The 14,177-nt window shown below is 46.1% G+C and overlaps 1 protein-coding gene across 1 annotated transcript in view; it reads left to right on the top strand.

The window, feature by feature from the left end:
• Positions 1 to 14,177, top strand: part of DNAH5 (dynein axonemal heavy chain 5) — a 4,110,061-nt gene that overhangs the window by 4,068,325 nt on the left and 27,559 nt on the right. The window contains exon 78 of the mRNA XM_069219645.1: positions 10,166 to 10,397. Coding sequence (XP_069075746.1) covers positions 10,166 to 10,397 — 232 coding nt within the window. The remainder of the gene's footprint in view (positions 1 to 10,165; positions 10,398 to 14,177) is intronic.

Raw genomic sequence — 14,177 nt, forward strand, 5'->3', positions numbered from 1 at the left:
ACAACCGACTCTCTGGGCAGATAGGTTTCATCGATGGTAGCATTGAGACACCACGCCTGGCTGAGAACATCTAGCTTTTCAGGGGATGTCCAGCAATCCTTGATGGACATGCCCTTTGATGGCACACGCCTCTTCGGAGACAAAGCGGACTCGGCGCTCGAGCGCTTTAAGGAGTCCCGAGCCACAGCCCGGTCCCTTGGCCTCGGGCCAGCTCCTACACCCCAGCTGTCCGCCTTTCATCACTACGGAAGGGGCACCCAACTGCATCCTTTCCGCCCTGACCACTGACCCGCACATGCTGTACAGCCCCTGTGCGGATGCGAGATCCCACGCCCCCAGGGATCAGGGAGCCAGGGGGTTGCCAAGTCTACCCCCACCCCCTCTTCATCCTCCAAGCCTTCCTAGTCCATGGGTACATCAGGAGCCAGTGGGTGGCAGGATACGCTATCACCTGCCCCAATGGCAATCCATTACCTCGGACGGGTGGGTCCTCCAAATTGTCCGAAGGGGCTACTCCCTCCCCTTAGAGACATCTCCTCCAGCCATGCCACCTTCATACAATCGGATATCGGAGGATCATAGGGCGCTTCTTCACGAAGAAGTCCAAGTCCTTATGGCCAAAGAGAGGGTTCTGTTGCCAGAAGTAGGTTGTGGTTGCTACTCCCGCTACTTTCTGGTTCCAAACAGGACAAAGGTCTACGGCCTATATTAGATCTTTGGTCCTTCAATCTGTTCCTCAAAAAGGAGAAGTTCAAAATGTTGACATTGGCTAAGGTCCTATCTGCCCTGGATCCGGGAGACTGGATGGTAGCGTTGGACTTGCAAAACGCATACTTCCACATTCGCCGTCTTGCCGGCCCACAGACGTTACCTACGATTCATGGTAGGTCACAAGCACTTTCAGTTAACCGTGCTTCCCTTTGGCCTTACCAGCGCCCCTCGGGTGTTCACAAAAGTGATGGTAGTGGTGGCAGCTCATCAGCGCACTTTAAGGGTCCCAGTCTTCCCCTACCTCCACGATCGGTTGTTGAAGGCAAATTTGCCCCAGACAGTCGTCTCCCACCTCCAGACCACTGCAAACCTTTTGCATTCACTGGGGTTCACTATCAACGTGCCGAAGTCACACCTGACTCCTTCTCAGATGCTCCTTTTCATCAGAGCTCTTCTGGATACAGTGCAGTTTCGGGCATATACACCCGAAAAGCGAGTCCAGGATATTCGGGCTATGATACCGATGTTTCAGCCTCTGTCCTAGATATCGGTGAGAATGACTCTGAGGCTGCTGGGCCTCATGGCCTCCTGCATCCTGCTGGTTCAAAATGCCAGATAGCAAATACAGGCTCTGCAATAGGACCTGAAGTTCCAGTGGGCGCAGCATCAGGGGAATCTCTCTGACAAGGTCCATATCTCGGAAGGAACTGCGAGAGACCTGCAGTGGTGGTTAACGAATCAGGATTGGGTCAACTGCAGATCTCTCTCCCTTCCCCAACCAGATCATATGGCCGTGACAGATGCGTCACTCCTGGGATGAGGTGGCCACATGGGAGAGGCGGAGATCAGAGGCATCGGGTCTCCGGCAGAAACCGGGCTCCATGTCACTCATCTGGAGCTCAGAGAGATTTGATTAGCATTAAAAGCATTTCTTCCCTCCCTCAAAGGGAAAGTAGTGCAGGTGTTCACAGACAACACCACTGCTGTGTGGTATTTCAACAAACAAGATGGAGTGGTGTCGGGGATCCTTTGTCAAGAGGCCCTTTGTCACTGGACTTGGATGGAAAATCAAGGAATTTCCCTGGTGGTTCAACACCTGGCAGGCTCCTTGAATGCCAGAGCAGACAAACTCAGCTGACGATCCGTGGCCGATCACAAATGGCGTCTCCATCCGGAGGTGGCGCAAGGTCTCTTCCTGCGTTGTGGAGAACCTTGGTTAGACTTGTTCGCCTCCTTAGAGAATGCGCAATACCAGCTGTTTTGCACATTGCAGTTTCCAGAGCGGCACTCGTTCGGCAACACTTTTCATCACAAGTGAAATTCAGACCTCCTGTGCGCCTTTCCACCTATACCACTTCTACCCAGAGTTCTGAAGAAGATCAGGCAAGACTGGGCCCAAGTAATACTGGTGGCTCTGGACTGGGCACGAAGAGTCTGGTATGCCAAGCTCTTGAACATGGCCATAGTTCCTCAGATCAGACTGCCCCTTTGGGAGGATCTTCTTTCGCAGCAGCAGGGAAGGGTCCTCCACCCGAACCTGTCAACTCTTCAGCTTCATACGTGGAGATTGAGCGGCCACAGTTGACGTCTTTTGATCAGCCACCCGAAGTCTGTGACGTTATCTTGGCAGCCAGGCGTCCCTCAACCAAAACCGTATACTCCTGTCATTGGAGGAAATTTGTGGCATGGTGCATCAACAAATATGTCGATCCTCTATCTGCTCCTCTTTCTCAGGTCCTTCTCTTTATTGTTTCCCTTGCCCGGCAGGGTTCCACCTTGGGTACTCTTAAGGGCTATCTCTTTGCTATCTCTGCTTTCTTGAGATTACCAGATCAGCCTTCCTTATTTAAATCTCCCATAGTTGGGAGGTTTCTTAAAGGCCTCATACATCTCTTTCCTCCTATCCCATTCATCATGCCCCAATGGGATCTCAACGTTGTCTTAACATAACTTATGTGTACCCCATTTGAACTGCTTCACAACTGTCCTTTATGACTCTTAACTATAAAGACTGTCTGTTTAGTTGCCATTACTTCTGCCCACAGAGTTAGTGAACTCCAGGCTCTGTCATCTAAGCCACCCTTTCTTGCCATACATCCTGACTAAGTGGTGCTTCACACGAGGGCTTCTTTTCTACCTAAGGTAGTGACACCCTTTCATGTCAGACAGTCCACCACCTTGCCTACCTTTTAGGCACCCCCACATCCCTCTCATGAAGAGGAGAGACTCCACCATCTGGACCCAAAAAGAGCGTTGGCATTCTATCTTGATCGTAATAAAGACTTCCCGGTGGACGATCAACTCTTTGTGGGTTATGTGGGTGCAAAGAAGGGGAACGCGGTGCAGAAGAGGACCATTTCACAATGGATACTCTTATGCATCAAAATGTGCTACGCTCTGGCTATAAGGCAACCTCCCGAAAGTTTGCGAGCTCACTCCACCAGAGCTACTGTTGCTACCACAGCGCTAGCACGGGCGTTCAAGTCCTGGATATCGGTCAGGCAGCAACGTGGGCATCTCTGCACACTTTTACCAAACACTACTGCTTAGACAATCAGGTCCGAAGGGACAGCTACTTTGGCCGTTTGGTCCTTGTAGGAAAGTGCCATCTTTCACTGTATATATGTTGTTTTAGTGCATGTGTCACTGGGACCCTGCCAGCCAGGGCCCCAGTGCTCATAAGTGTGCCCTGTATGTGTTCCCTGTGTGATAACTAACTGTATCACTGAGGCTCTGCTAACCAGAACCTCAGTGGTTATGCTCTCTCTGCTTTCTAAATTGTCACTAACAGGCTAATGACCAATTTCACCAATTCACATTGGCATACTGGAAAACCCTTATAATTCCCTAGTATATGGTACTGAGGTACCCAGGGTATTGGGGTTCCAGGAGATCCCTATGGGCTGCAGCATTTCTTCTGCCACCCATAGGGAGCTCTGACAATTCTTACACAGGCCTGCCACTGCAGCCTGAGTGAAATAACGTCCACGTTATTTCACAGCCATTTACCACTGCACTTAAGTAACTTATAAGTCACCTGTATGTCTAGCCTTCACCTGGTGAAGGTTGGGTGCTAAGTTACTTAGTGTGTGGGCACCCTGGCACTAGCCAAGGTGCCCCCACATCGTTCAGGGCAAATTCCCCGGACTTTGTGAGTGCGGGGACACCATTACACGCGTGCACTATACATACACTATGTATAGCGTCACAATGGTAACTCCGAACATGGCCATGTAACAAATATCTAAGATCATGGAATTGTCACCCCAATGCCATTCTGGCATTGGGGAGACAATTCCATGATCCCCGAGTCTCTAGCACAGACCCGGGTACTGCCAAACTACCTTTCCCGGGGTTTCACTGCAGCTGCTGCTGCTGCCAACCCCTCAGACAGGTTTCTGCCCTCCTGGGGTCCAGCCAGGCCTGGCCCAGGAAGGCAGAACAAAGGACTTCCTCAGAGAGAGGGTGCTACACCCTCTCCCTTTGGAAAAAGGTGTCAGGGCTGGGAGGAGTAGCCTCCCCCCAGCCTCTGGAAATGCTTTGATGGGCACAGATGGTGCTCATCTCTGCATAAGCCAGTCTACACCGGTTCAGGGATCCCCCAGCCCTGCTCTGGCACGAAACTGGACAAAGGAAAGGGGAGTGACCACTCCCCTGACCTGCACCTCCCAGGGGAGGTGCCCAGAGCTCCATCTTGGAAACAGAGGTGTTGGGGGCACACTGGACTGCTCTGAGTGGCCAGTGCCAGCAGGTGACATGATAGGCTCTTACCTCTCTTGATAGCCAATCCTCCTAACCTGGTAGCCAAACCTCCTTTTCTGGCTATTTAGGGTCTCTGCTTTGGGGAATTCTTCAGATACCGAATGCAAGAGCTCACCAGAGTTCCTCTGCATCTCTCTCTTCACCTTCTGACAAAGGATCGACCGCTGACTGCTCAGGACGCCTGCAAAACCGCAACAAAGTAGCAAAGACGACTACTGCAACCTTGTATCGCTTATCCTGACGCCTTCTCGGCTGTTTCCTGGTGGTGCATGCTCTGGGGGTAGCCTGCCTCCTTCTTGCACCAGGAGCTCTGAAGAAATCTCCCGTGGGTCGACGGAATCTTCCCCTTGCAACCGTAGGCAACAAAAGACTGCATCACCGGTCCTCTGGGTCCCCCCTCAGCACGACGAGCGTGGTCCCTGGAACTCAGCAACTCTGTCCAAGTGACTCCCACAGTCCAGTGACTCTTCAGTCCAAGTTTGGTGGAGGTAAGTCCTTGCCTCCCCACGCTAGACTGCATTGCTGGGTACCGCGTGATTTGCAGCTGCTCCGGCTCCTGTGCACTCTTCCAGGATTTCCTTTGTGCACAGCCAAGCCTGGGTCCCTGACACTCTAACCTGCAGTGCACAACCTTCTGAGTTGTCCTCCGGCGTTGTGGGACTCCCTTTTGTGTCTTCGGGTGGACTCCGGTTCACTCCTCTTCCAAGTGCCTGTTCCGGTACTTCTGTGGGTGCTGCCTGCTTCTGTGAGGGCTCCCTGACTTGCTGGGCACCCCCTCTGTCTCCTCATCCAAGTGACGACATCCTGGTCCCTCCTGGGCCACAGCAGCATCCAAAAACCCTAACCGCGACTCTTGCAGCTAGCAAGGCTTGTTTGCGGTCTTTTTGTGTGGGAACACCTCTGCAAGCTTCTTCATGACGTGGGACATCCATCCTCCAAAGGGGAAGTTTCTAGCCCTCTTCGTTCTTGCAGAATCCACAGCTTCTACCATCTGGTGGCAGCTTCTTTGCACCCTCAGTTGGCATTTTCTGGGCATCTGCCCACTCTCGACATTGTCGCGACTCTTGGACTTGGTCCCCTTGTTTCACAGGTACTCCGGTCCGGAAACCCACTTTGGTTGCTTTGCTGGTGTTGGTCTTCCTTGCAGAAACCCCCTATCACGCCTTCTGTGCTCTCTGGGGGTTGTAGGTGCACTTTACACCTACTTTTCAGGGTCTTTAGGTGGGCTATTTTTCTAACCCTCACTGTTTTCTTACAGTCCCAGCGACCCTCTACAAGCTCACATAGGTTTGGGGTCCATTCGTGGTTCATATTCCACTTTTTGAGTATATGGTTTGTGTTGCCCCTATACCTATGTGCTCCTATTGCAATCTACTGTAACTTTACATTGCTTGCATTACTTCCTTTTGCTATTACTGCATATGTTTGGTATTGTGTACATATATCTTGTGTATATTTGGCATCCTCATACTGAGGGTACTCACTGAGATACTTTTGGCATATTGTCATAAAAATAAAGTACCTTTATTTTTAGTATATCTGTGTATTGTGTTTTCTTATGATATTGTGTATATGACACCAGTGGTATAGTAGGAGCTTTGCATGTCTCCTAGTTCAGCCTAAGCTGCTCTGCTATAGCTACCTTCTATCAGCCTAAGCTGCTAGAAACACCTCTTCTACACTAATGAGGGATAACTGGACCTGGTACAGAGTGTAAGTACCCCTTGGTACCCACTACAAGCCAGGCCAGCCTCCTACAGTCCTGCAGGACTTTTTGGTTTGATCTTGGTTCGCAGCTCTCCACTGGTGATGGTATTGCTCTGGTATCTATTCAAAGGTAAGGAATATGCAACTAGAAGTCTCTATCAGATGTACAAGTTACTTACCTTCGGTAACAATATATCTGGTAGAGACATATTCTAGTTGCAGATTCCTTACCGATCCGCCCATCGGACCAGCACTGCAAACTGATTTCCAGGGACAGGAACTTCCTCTTAAGGGCCCTAGTTTTGGCGCACCACTCTGTGTTCTTCATGGCTCTGCGCTACTAGTGTGGAAAGTCGTGAAAAGAAAATGAAGTCAGCGCGCTAGGGTGGCGCCTATATACGACCGCGATGTCATCACAGCGAACACAACGCCAACGACGCCCGCGGAGTCGACAGACGCCACCTGACGGCACGCAGAGGTAAGGAATCTGCAACTAGAATATGTCTCTGCCAGATATATCGTTACCGAAGGTAAGTCTGAGTTAGCAGTACTCTATCCATGTAATTACCCATAGAGAGAGGCAGAAGATAGGGATGGCAGATATCAACCCTACTATTTGCTCTGGCTATAGAACCACTTGTGGTCTAGATCCAGTAATTTGGCCATATATAAGGCTTTCAGTGGGATGGTAATGTTGTAGTTCGAGTGTCCGTGTTCAGACAATATGCTCCTGTTTTTTTGGGGTACTTGGTGAGCAGGTCAGAGGCTAATTAATATTTCAATATCTTTGGTAAGACCTTAGGCCTGAGGGTCAGTTTGGACAAATCAGTCATAGTCCTGCTCAAGGAGCAAGTACTGGCAATAAGCAGTCAAAACTGTATATCAAGACAGATAGCTTTGCATAGTTAGATGTACACATCACCTTTGACCATGTGGTGTGCTGGATGCTTAATAGCCACAAGGATTTCGCATTTTTTAACGGACCAAATCACAATTTTAGTCCATTAAGACATGCTCAAATGCCTTTCCATATGTACTAAGGCAGATAAGGAATTGCAAAAAAGGGTCTTTCTATTTGCGATTTCCTAAGCCCATGTACAATGTACCAAAAATGCATTTTTTAAAGTGCCATGTAGCACGCACATGCCCCGAGGGCATCTGTGTGCTTTACATGTGCACCACTTTTTTTGTGGTGCCTCAAGGGTGGGGCGTAGGCCCATAGGCACATTTGGTTTTGCATTTCCTAATTTGTGATCTCCTGTTGGGGAAACCCAAATCTGGAAATGCCATACCATTCATACCTATGGGTCTTCAGGCCCACAGGAATGAATGGTGTAGCATTACCTAAATAGAGACTTCCTAATAGTGATTCTTACTCTGTAGGAATCACTATTAGGACGTTTCATATTTTTGTACATTCCATTTTACATTTCCTAAACAGCGATTTCTTACTAGGAAATGCAAAAACTGCATTTCGTACATATGGCATAATATGATACCCCTATTATCGTCACTGGTGATTGATCTTCAGGGTTGGATTATTCTTCTGATGAGAATTAGGGATAGAGTAACAATATTTAAAATGGTTGCATTTCCAGAAAATTTACTTAAACTCCAAAATTATCCCGGTATGTGACTGCTCCAGCAGTTCGTTTTATAGGAAGGCAAGCAGCCATTGATGGCTTCTGACAAGGGCACCTAGCCAGTGTTTGATGCAGTCTGGAGGTGGTTTTGGAGAAGGTTGATATCCACCTTTATCATGGGGCAGCTCAGCCAACCATTATAAATGGCTGCTTTTTGGGTGCAGAGAGGACTCCGCCTTTCGTCTTGAGGTAGACCTGTTTTTGGGCTTAGCACTATTTGGACATCTTCATAGTTCCCAGATAGCTACTTTTCGTTACCAATACTAGAGTTGCACTGGACTGGTGGCACAAATTCCTGCAACAGATAAAATAGGATGTCAAACTAATGCATGACACACCTTTATGTCAGGGAACATCAACGTCTCATGTCGTCAAGTTGGTATGTTCGTGGGAGCTCTACTTTAGCACATTGGGGAAGCGGAAGTCATTTCTGAAGCTAGCAGAGGAATTTGACCTCTGCAGATCTCATTCTATAAAAACCTGTAACTCACTTCACACCCAGGAAGTGTACCAGTCAGACATGGTGGTCCCTTCTGATGTCAACAAAATGGAGACCTTGCTGGTATGTGATAGGCTCAGTCAAAGGGATTTTCCTAGATCTATTGATACACAGTGATAAATTCTCCCAAGCTTTTAACTGAGTTGCATTCTCAATGGGAGGACACACTTAGGTCTAGGGAGAAAAATAAAAAGTGAGGGAAAAAAGTTTCCCTGGTAATTGGCCAGTTAGGATATATTATGCCTAGAAGATGGAAGGGCTCTTTTCACAAATTATTCACAGTGTCACTTTGTAGGTAGGTGTGTTTTTTTGGTATGATCTGCGGCTTCCATATTTGTACTTGTTGCATATACGCTTTAAAGTATTTGTGATGTTCAATTGGCCTTACATCTAAGGAGGGGGGTGGAATCGTTGAAGAGCCTGGTCGTACATGTCAAGTTTGAGCCTAAGTGGGCATAAGGTTCCTCCTGGGCAAGTAAGAGATTGCCAAATATTGGCAGTCATGGATGGCTCCACCAGTTTTGGAGGGGAGCAGTATGGGCTTCTCTTGTGGGGCCTACGGCTGAATCACTTTTAGATTACATTTCCATGCCTGCCTAAGCTCACTGTGTGTGGTTCACAGTGCTATCTTGCATTAATTGGTATGTGTGCTGTGATCATCTGCTGATATTGTCAGAGTTGGAGAAAGATCACACACACACACATTCTAAAGGTGGGTATAGTTGCTTATTTTTTTTTTTGGTCCTGGGTTCTCAGAAACACTTCATAAGGTGATTTCACCTTTTTTGATATCAGATTCAATAAACATGAAAATACATTTGTAGCAGTAGAAGACAAAATCGGTCCCACCTGGACGCTGGTAAAGTACTATTGTCAGGCCTTCCCAAATCCTTTAATGTTTCTATCTGAGTTGTTTCTTCATGCGCCCACCATGCTTGTTAAAGGCGTTAAGAAATTAGACCATATCACATTCATCCTAAGACAACTCCACTGGCTTGAACTCGAGACAAGGATCAACTTGTACATAAGCTACATACAAGCCCTAATGGATTACCCTCCTACCTGAAGAAGAAACTGAACTCACTGATGGGAACGAAAGACGAGGAACTGAGATAGACCAATCCTCGAAATCCCCCAAACCAAAATCCTCTGTTTGCTATATTAGCCTATACTCACTGTTTTCTTTCCTATTTGTTACATGTAAGATGCTAATATTTCTATAGTAACTTTAAGTTTTTATGTGAAATGCACCTCTACCCTGTGGTTAAGTCGTACTATATAAAGGCAACAAATAAATAAAAATAAAATCAGAGCATTATTGGTCAAGCTACAATCGTTGTTCATCCTAGGGTGGACAGATGGCAGTTTTGCAGTGAGCTGTAGCCTGCTGTGACATACTGCGCACCATTGCCGCATTGTTTTCTGTATACAGATGTGGATCAGTCAAAAGGCAGATTTGCTAGGTGATCTGCTAAACATAGCATAACGGGAATGAAAAAAAGTAGTTTCACTGCAACAACATACCTCTGTGCATATGCCATAAATGTAGTGATGGCGATAGTTGTACTAATTTTTTTAAACCACTGGATTATATTTTGAATCAGTCTCTACTTTCTTTTATGCTTTTTGTTGGCATCCAGGACATTAAATTATTGACTAATAAACCGTTCAAAATCGTTCCATGTAGTCAATATGTTTTAATTATCTGTGCCGTGACAAAGGCAGAAAAGTGGAAGCATTGTAACCTTCTTGACATGACTCCGCACAACAAAAAACACGTTCAATTAAATTAAGTATTTCTCTCTTACGCAGTTTTAATACATGTTGTATTTATTTTTCATAGGAAATTACTCGCGCCAACAAGGGATGGGCATTGGACAGTGTAGTGCTGTGTAACGAAGTCACCAAGTGGATGAAAGATGACATTACACTACCTCCAGCCAAGGGTGTCTATGTATATGGGTTGTACTTGGAAGGAGCTGGCTGGGACAGAAGGAATTTGAAGATCATTGAATGCAAGCCCAAAGTGCTTTTTGAGATGATGCCTGTTATCAGGATTTTTGCTGAGAACAACAGTGAGTCATTTCACAATGTTATTTTATTTATTTATTCATTTATTTACTTCAGTAGCGAATCCACAGATACTCTACAAAAACACATGCAATATCTATCTGTCTGTCTATCTATCTATACTAGTTAGGTAAAATGTATTTTCTTTTCAAACCAAACTTAAACTACACGACATTAGAATTTCTAAACATATATTTGCATCTTAAATTTATAGTTTAACACCACCCTCAAATTATTATAACTCGCGTACCTCCATACACAGGGCCATATTTATGGAAAGTGGCGCAGTGCAGCAAGTCACCTTGCTGCGCTGCACTGTCACTCACAAAAGGCAGGAATGTGCTGTATTTAAGGCATACAGAGCATTCCTGTCCTTTCCCCCTGTGCTGGTGAAAAATGGGCTGCCTAGCATCAATGCAGGCACCCTTGCACCATGATGTAAGGGTGCCTGCGTTGCATGCAGGATTGTTTTTGTGCAGTAAAGGCCACTTTCCTGCACAAAAACAATCCTTAAAAGCATATTCATCTATCTGTGTGTGCTGCAGAATGCAGCACACATAGAAAGAGGAAGAAATGTGGAGAAATAAATATATTTCTCCTTGTACGCCTCTCTTCGGGAGGTGTATCTTTTTGGCACATTCCCAGGGTTACCAGGTTTGGTAAATCTGGGAATGCTTAAAAAAATCACAGGAGTTGTGTGGGAACAACCATGCAACACCTATGGAACATGCAGAGTAATGCAACATATCGATTTGACTTGCATAGCATTACTCCAGGTTTTTTAAGCCATTCAAAGCCACACAAGTGGCCTTGCATGGCTTAAAAAAATCTGACTTAGAGGTTTGCGTCACTCATGTACCATGTTGCATGGTGCAAGCATGATGCTAAGTTCTCATAAATATGTCACAAAGTGTGTTGAAATCGGTATCCACACTATATGAACTATAACTCACAACTTCTCTGTGCACTGCTTACACCCTTTCATGTTGCATCACTTATACCACCTGAAATGTTAGCATTTACAACAACACTCATCACACCACAAATCAAGTCATTTCTGATTACACAGTGCATGGTAGAATGGCAAGTTATAGTTAATATAGTGTGGCCACTGAGTACAATACACTGTATTTGAAGGGGCACAAGTTATAATAATTTGAAGTTGGTGCATAAATTATAAATGTAAGGTGTACGTTTAGAATTTCTGATGTCTGTGTAGTTTGTTTGCTTCATGTAGAAATAATAAATAAAATGTTTCTAACTATAGCTAAGGTTTAACCGTTGTTTTTTTAATGATTTGATTTAAAAAGATAAAAAGTGCTTCAAATTGTAGAGTCCATTGTCATTGAGTGGAGTGTTAAGTGTAGTGTCAGAGTGGAGTAGCGTAGCATACAGTTGAGTAAAGTGTCAGAGTGGAGTGGCGTGTTGTACAGTTGAATGGCATGGACTGCAATAGAGTGGAGAGGTGTAGCATGCAGTTGAGTAAACTGTCATAAATTGGAGTGGTGTCTTGTACAGTACAGTGGAGTGGTGTACCGTAGAGTATTCAAAAGTGTTGTAGAGTGAAGTAGAAGGTTCTACTGTGTAGTTTCGGGGCATAGAGTGGAATATAGTGTTGTATAGTACCACACTGTTAGAGAGTGGAGTTGCATAGAGTGGAGTAGTGTGTGATAGATTGGAATGGTTTAGAGTGGAGTGTTGTACAGTGGGGTAAAGTATTGTGCAGTGGAGTAGACTGGAGTGGAGCCCAGTGGAGTGGCAAAGCATAGAGTGGAGTAGCGCTTTGTAGAGTAGAGTGGAGTGAAGAAAAGTGGACGGGCATAGCATACTGTGCAGTAAAGTGCTGTAGAGTGGAGTGGTGTGTCGTACAATGGAGTGCCCTGGCATGTTATAGCGTGTCGGAGTGGAGTGCCACAGAGTGGATTACATTGTTGTGGTGTAGAGTGCCACAGAGTAAAGTACAGTACAGTACACTATGGTAAAGTGGAGTAGCATCGACTGTCATAGAATTCAGTGGCATAGAGTGGTGTATAGTACAGTAGTGGAGTAGTATCTCATAGTGTAGAGTCCAGTAAAGTGTGGTGGAGTGTCAAAGAGGGTTGTTGCGTAAAGGTCTCGTAGTGTAGAGTAGAGTGTCGCACAGTGGCATAAAGTGTAGAATGCTGTATACTCCCATTGACAGGAGTACATTGTTGAACAGTGGAGTGCTATAGATTGGCGTTTAGCGTGGTAGAATGGAGGGGCATAGACCCGATGAGTGGAGTATAGTGTTGTTGAGCAGAGTACACTGGAATAGCATAGAGTGGACTATCATAGAGTGTATTGGCATAGAGTGGGGTAATGTAGCGTGGAATAGCGTAGAGTGGGGAGAGATCCTCTTAGTGGCGTATAGTGTAAAGTGGAGTGGCTAGAGTGCAGTGGAGTTGTAAAGATTGGAGTGGCATAGATCTGAATAGCATAATATAAAGTGGTATGGATTGAGGTACGGTTTAATGTGGAATAGCCTGGAGTGGAGTTGTGTACAGTGGAATAGCATAGAGTGGAGCAGCGTAGAATGTGTTGAGTAGCGTGGCATAGAGTGGTATGACATACAGTGGAGTGAGTTAGAGTGCAGCAACATACAATGGAATAGCATACAGTGGAGTTGTATACAGTGAGGTTGCTTACAGTGGAGTGTAATAGATTGGAATAGTGTAGAGTGGAATACCGTGGAGTGGCATAGACTGGAGTGCAGTGGGATAGAGTGCAATAGCTTACAGTGGAGTGTTGTGGAATGGGTTAGAGTGTAGTGACATGCAGTGTTGTAGCATAAAGTGAAGTGGTGTGGAGTAACATACAGTGGAATAGAGTACAGTGTAGTGGCATAGAGTGAAGTGTGAGAGTGTAGTGACGTACAGTGGAATAGCGTAAAATGTAATTGCGTATACTGAAGCGTACAGTGGAGTGACAGAGATTGGAATAGTTTACAGTGGAGTGTTGTAGGCGGCTGGAGTTGTGCAGACTTCAGTGGAGAAGACTGGAGTTGCATGAAGTGGAATAGCATAGAGGAGTGTTGTGGAGTGGCAAAGAGTGGGATAGTGTAGAGTGAAGTGGGATACAGTAGAGAGGTGTAGACTAGACTGGCATACAATGGAGTGGCATTGAGTAGAATAGCGTACAGTGAAGTGCTGTAGAGTGTAGTGGTTTACAGTGTTATAGCATAGTGTGGAGTGGCGTAGACTGAAAAAGCATAAATTAGAGTGGCATAGACTGGAGTGAGGTTCAGTGTAGTGGCATCGAGTGGAATACTGTAGATTGGAGGGGCATAGAGTGGAATACATTGGACTAGCAAACAGTACAGTGGCGTGGAGTGGTGTAGAGTAAAATAGCCTTCGAGTGGACATCCGTACAGTGGAATAGTGCAGAGCAGTATAGAGTGGAATTGTGGCGACTGGTGTACAGTGGAATGGTGTAGACTGGAGTTGCGTACATTGGAGTGTACTAGAGTAAAATAGCATATAGTAGAGTGTTGTGGAGTAGGGTAGAATGTAGTGGCGTACACTGTTATAGCATAGAGTGAAGTGGTGTAGAGTAGAATAGCATAGACTGGAGAGGCGTAGACTGAAGGTGTGTACAAAATAATAGCTTAGAGATGAGTGGCGTAGAGTGGAATTGCATACAGTGGAGTGGGACAGAGTGGAGTGGCATATAGTGGAAAGCGTACAAGGGAGTGGTACTTAGTGGAATACCATATAGTGGAGTGGAATTGAGTGGAATAGCTTAAAGTGAAGTGGCGTAGAGTGGAT

This window comes from Pleurodeles waltl, chromosome 2_2 (assembly GCF_031143425.1).
Source record: "Pleurodeles waltl isolate 20211129_DDA chromosome 2_2, aPleWal1.hap1.20221129, whole genome shotgun sequence".
Classification (NCBI taxonomy): Eukaryota; Metazoa; Chordata; class Amphibia; order Caudata; family Salamandridae; genus Pleurodeles; species Pleurodeles waltl.